Source organism: Argiope bruennichi, chromosome 4 (genome assembly GCF_947563725.1).
Source record: "Argiope bruennichi chromosome 4, qqArgBrue1.1, whole genome shotgun sequence".
Taxonomy (NCBI): Eukaryota; Metazoa; Arthropoda; class Arachnida; order Araneae; family Araneidae; genus Argiope; species Argiope bruennichi.
Window position 1 is genome coordinate 83,252,672 of NC_079154.1, and position 5,939 is coordinate 83,258,610.

Sequence of the window (5,939 nt, forward strand, 5' to 3'; positions counted from 1 at the left end):
CGTTTCGAATGATGCAGAGCCATATTTTACAGTACACTAAAGAATTAATTAGGAGGGTTTTAAATAAGTCAAATTTTGTTTTGATGTTATTTTTTATTGTTTGATATTGTCTGCAATATTATTAAAATCCTTTTGTTTTCTTTTATTATTATGTTCACTTTTATAATTATTTGATCATTGTTTTATAAATAGAAATTAGATTTGGTAATTTCATTTAAGCATTCTATAACGAAGCTACATCCATTTGATAAATATTTAATGCCATTTTCTTTTCTATGTCAAACACTGATTAGAAAAGATTCTTGTAATTTAAAATTGTTAAAATAAAGACAACTGCCGCATTATAGGACCTTAAAATATTTCTATTCATTATAATTAAGGAGGAAGCGATTTGAATTAATTTAATATTTCAAATCTTGAGTATGGGATGTAATACTGAATATAGAATCTTTAGAATGATAGCAGATTATCAATTCCATAAAACTGGATGTATATTGCTAATGTATTAATACTCAAAAGAAGTATTCTTTTCCAAAAATATTTATTAAGCAAATAGAAACCATTCTATAATAAATAGTTCTACACCAAACCTAACTGAGTGTATTACATTTTATGACTTACAAACTTATAGCCATTATAATGGTCACACAGAAATATAAATCTTACAATATCACACAGCTTCAAGAATAAATATAGAGTCCGTAGAAGGAAGTATGGACATTCGTTGGGATTCTAAAGGCACATCAGAGCTGAGTCAAATTATTTAGAATTTCGATAACTCTTATTTTGTTTCTTCTAATCAGCTCAGCCCGTTCAACAGATTTTGGCAATAATCCGAACGCTTTCCTGCTTTCAAGCAGCAGCAGCTGGAATCACTTTCTTTTCCACATTGGAAGCTTGTGCTTTAAGATCTCCTAAGCCAGCAATCAGAGGGCTCGAGTTTCCAAAATGCCTGTACTCGAAAGTAGAAGCTTTTCCTGCTGGCAAGGCAGGCTGAAATTTTACTTGAGAATCTAAAGCCAATTCTTCATCTTCGACATCGTATCCTTCATGGTCGACTTCTTCTCTCAAGGGCTCAGAATCTACATCCAAAACTTCTGCTTCTGCTTCAGGTTCAACGGCTAATTCGTGTTGTAGAAGTTCTTTAGGTTCTTCGGCTTCCAATGCATGAGGATGGGCTTTAATGCCAGTAATATATCCAATCCATTTGTGTCCATGATGGTGACCATGTTTGTGACCATGTGCGTGCCCATGTTTGTGTGCGTGACCATGTTCGTGAGCATGCCCATGTTTATGACCATGACCATGAACGTGACCATGTCCATGCTTATGTGCATGAGCATGTCCATGAGCATGCTTGTGACCATGTCCATGTTTGTGTCCATGTGCGTGGGCATGACCATGCTCGTGCCCATGCTTGTGTGCATGACCATGTTTGTGTCCGTGTTCATGTCCATGTTTATGCAAGTGACCATGTCCATGTTTGTGTCCGTGAGCATGCTTGTGGAGATGACCATGCTTGTGTCCGTGTTCGTGTTTGTGTCCGTGCCCATGAGCATGAAGGTGACCGTGCTTGTGACCATGAGCATGCTTGTGTCCATGGATATGTGCATGTCCATGACCGTGTTTGTGTCCATGTACGTGGGCGTGACCATGCTTGTGTCCATGTTCATGCTTATGAAGGTGTCCGTGCTTGTGTTCATGTCCGTGTTTATGTGCATGTCCATGCTTATGTCCATGTGCATGTTTATGAATATGACCGTGTTTATGTGCATGACCGTGCTTATGAGCATGAGCATGTTTGTGTCCATGTAAATGCTTGTGTCCATGTGCGTGCTTATGACCATGCAAATGCTTGTGTCCATGTGCGTGCTTGTGAGCATGATCATGTTTATGTCCATGTGCGTGTTTGTGTACATGTCCATGTTTATGACCATGTGCATGTTTGTGTCCGTGTTCGTGTTTATGACCGTGTTTGTGTTTATGATCATGTCCGTGTTTGTGATGATGATGGTGGTGGTGATGATGGTGATGGAAATGTTCTGTTTCGTCTTTCAAGACAATGACATGCTTTGGATCAGGCCTGTAAAATAAACATGTAATAATAAGTTTTGATTTTTTTATCATTATAGAAATCCTACATAAAGATGAAATGATTTTTTTATCATTATAGAAATCCTACATAAAGAAGAAATGTAGAAGTAATTTAAAATCGTTTTCTATGAAGCCTAAAATATTGAAATTAGCATCTCATTCATAAATTAATCGGAAATGTTTAATTGTATTAAAATTGCTGTTTTTTGAAAATTTGTTCATTTTTCAAAGTAATTAAAATAAGGACACCTCAAAGGACATTTAAAATTTAATTTCTTGAATTCCGCCAAAATCTTTGCTCCAATCATTGTATTAAAGCAAGAATTAAAGGATGTATAATAAATCCGATGTATTCTGTTGCCTTCAGTCTTAAAATACAAATTATTTTCTTAAATTCAAAAATGTAGAAAATTTGATATCTGATGGGCGCAAATATTGAAGTTTTATGATTTTGCCTTTAATTTATATGAAAAATCTATAACACAAGTAATTATTACAGAATATTTAGTTATTTATTATTGGTTTTGGCAAAATAAGAATTAAATATTCATGCTGAATATTAAATATTAAAGAAACTGAAATGTTGAATTGAGGTTGAACTGATATTTTCAGCTAGCTTTTTAAATTTATTGCATAGATCATTCAAACATAAACATAAAATGTTTTTTTTTTACTTTTTTACAGCCCTATTTAATTTAAATTAAGATTTTAATTTTTATTTTCTTTTTATACATTTTATTTATTTCTTTTTAAATCATGCGAAATGCACACCATGCACATAAAAAATTTTCATTCTAAAGGGTTAGATAATTTTCCATGGTTTTAAATATATGCTGTTAATGTAATCTAAATTATATGCAAATAAAAGAAACATGAATGTCGATAAAATTAGAAATAAAATTATGTCGTTTTTAAAGAAATTTTATTGCTCATTTCCAATCTAATTTCTCATAATTAAAAGAAATTAAATAATAGCCAAACATATTTTTATGAATCTCTTATGATCGAAATTCAAAAATATTCTTGCAAACGATTTTCATACTCGTTAAATAATTTTGCAGATACTTATTTTGTTTAATTATGTCTTTAAATTCAACAAATTCAAGCCAAGAATAAATATTTTAAGCAACAGATTTACAAAGATTAGTATTTCAAATGTTATGGATTTAATGTTCAAAGAATAATTGAACAAAATTGTAAAAACAATATTGAAAATATTCAGCTGCAATGTTTATGATTAGAATTCAAGTTATAAGCAAAATGTATAGATTTTATAAGAATAAAATAAAACTTTTGAAAATAGAAAAAGCAAAATGAATTTTATGAATATGCTTTATGCTTTTCATTTTCGTCTAACACTATTATTTTTATTTATCAAAAGAATTTCATTGGCAATGGTAGATACAAAACAATAGTAAGGAAAATATATTTTATACAAGAATCCTTTAGTATTAAGCAATCTTGATTTAAAATAATTGTTTTTATTATTTAAAAATTTTAGCCAAAGTAATTTTGTGAAACCGAATTAAATAATACTTTAAAGATTAGATGTCAAATACTTATATATAATTTCTGTTTACACCGGCTGCTATATCAAATAATTTAACAGAAAATAATACATATTTTCAACACTTAATAACCATTAACTAATACTGAACGGGAAATTTTAAGTATGTTTTTTATTTACTTTAGTTGTTCTTTTGCATAAGATGCGTTTTTGTTAAAAGTTCAATTCTATAAAATTTTATTTGTAAAACCTTACTGTCTTTGATATTATGTTATTCATAAACTGATCAGTAACATGAAAATTTTTGGAATGTAATATAACATATTAAAATTAATTTGGCTACCATTTTCATTATATAAATTGTTTTAACAAAAGAAACGCTATATTTTCCACCTGAAGAACACGTTATTGAATTAAAAAAAATTAAAGATTTTATTTTATTTTGTGTTAGATTAGTACAATTAATTATATAAATAAATTAAGATATCTTCACTCAATTTCATATTTTTATCCACCTTATTGGCGAAAATTTCGAAAATAAATATCAAAGCAAATTCTTCCCACAGCTATAAATTTTTTAAAGACTATTGCATCTCTAAATTCAAAAGGAAATCTATTATTTATAAAGCTCGATCTGTTTCTGCTACGATTATAAAGTTTTTTTCCTTCAGTTGTTTGAAACTAATACAATTTTAAAGCATAAAAGCATATACATAAATAGTGAAATAATTCTATAGTTTGCCCAGATAGAAAAGAGAATTCCACATGATACTTGGCTTAAATATGTTAATCAAATTTAGATTAAAAATCTTTAGTGTTAATGCTAAATTATTTTTTAAAAACTCACTTGAGTTCATATTCCCTTTCTGGTTCAGGTTCAGGTTCTGGTTCTGGCTCTGCTGCAACGATCACGGCAAAAGCCAACAGCAGAGCAGCGAAAAGTTGAAAGTGGAACCGCATCTGTTGAATAAAAGAAAGCACAAAGTTAAGTCTATGTATTACAAAGAAATATATTTTTTTATAATTGCAGTTCAAAATGAAATAAAATGTATTATATTCTGATATAGATTTAGTATTAAAGTCTAGAAAACATTTAGTTTTTAAAAACAGTACATAAAAGATTAAATGGACTAGACAAAAAGTTGTTGGTTTCTTATTTGAAAAAAATGAATATCCCAAACAAAAGTAAATTTAGACATATTTGAAAAATGGAACATATATTGTATACATATATTCTATTTCTATTGAACAAATTTCATATTAAATTTATGTTATTGTTTTAAGCATAAATTTTATTTTAGGAATTATCTATATTACGAAGAAGTATTGGAAACAAACACATAAAATCTATTTCAAATATTTTTTAAAGAAAAATTACTTTAATAATATTCTAACACAAATAATGTTCAAAGTTTGTCTTAATTTATAATTATAGATTTGTTTGAAAGATTATCAAATTATTATATTTGGATGAATTATTTGCGGTAGCAGAACATAACGAAAATTTCTATTCATTAAACAATTGAACAAATATAATTTTAGGGAGTTCTTATATATCAAGCAACAATTGACAATCAGTAATAAAATTATTATATGATAAAATTTTAATATATTTTTATGATTTCAGACGAAATCTGATCATTCAGATACACACTATACGTTGCTAAGCTTTTTATGAATTCCTAAAGCATAAAATATTGCCGAAATATTAACAAACTTGATTCAACTCTGATTTTAGAAATGTTCAATCCTTTAGATATAATCTAGATAGTTTTATATTAAAATATTTCTAGAATACAGAGTATTGCTGAAATGTTGCCGAATTCCTTAAGCTAGATCATTGTAGAATTTCTAGAAGCTGTTAGTTGTTAAAATTTTACATACTACAAAATCGAAGAAATATTGAAAACTAAAGCAAGATATGAAAGTACCTTTGGAGGTGTGATTGGTTGTGTCCGCCGATGAAAATGAAAGTCTGTCTTTCCCTTATATACTTCAAGAAAATATTTCACAAAAACAACACATGGATATGAATGACTTCCTTCATACGAGATAATTAGAATCAACCATCCAGGCGAAACGGACCTCTCGCTCTCGCCAATGGTCAGTAATTTTCGACACATAGAAATTCTCACACTCAACACGGACTGAGGAGAAAATGATCCCCTATTTTGTCAATCAAATCTCATTTGTTCTGTTACAATTTCTCTCTCTCGTAAGCAAAAGAGAGCATTGGGTTGATGTGATAAAAATTGTGTGGGAAAAGAGATTTCGGAAGTAGGGAAGTGAATGAGAAGTTAAGTTTAATACATTTTTCTTTTTTTTCTTGTGATACAAA

General features: G+C 29.2%; 1 protein-coding gene across 1 annotated transcript; it reads right to left on the reverse strand.

Moving 5' to 3' along the window:
* Nucleotides 1-585: 585 nt before the first annotated feature.
* Nucleotides 586-5,556, reverse strand: LOC129966812 (histidine-rich glycoprotein-like). The gene is made up of 3 exons (XM_056081386.1): nucleotides 5,533-5,556; nucleotides 4,449-4,561; nucleotides 586-2,083 (listed from the first exon to the last, which is right to left on the reverse strand). The coding sequence occupies exons 2-3, from the start codon at nucleotides 4,559-4,561 to the stop codon at nucleotides 853-855; spliced, it is 1,344 nt and encodes a 447-aa protein (XP_055937361.1). The 5' UTR covers nucleotides 5,533-5,556; the 3' UTR covers nucleotides 586-852.
* Nucleotides 5,557-5,939: the final 383 nt, after the last annotated feature.

Coding starts and splice junctions, on each gene's coding strand:
- LOC129966812 (XM_056081386.1), bottom strand. CDS start 4,561: ATGCGGTTCCACTTTCAACTTTTCGCTGCTCTGCTGTTGGCTTTTGCC. Junction 2,084..4,448: donor GAAAGGGAATATGAACTCAA/GTGAGTTTTTAA, acceptor TTTATTTTACAG/GCCTGATCCAAAGCATGTCA.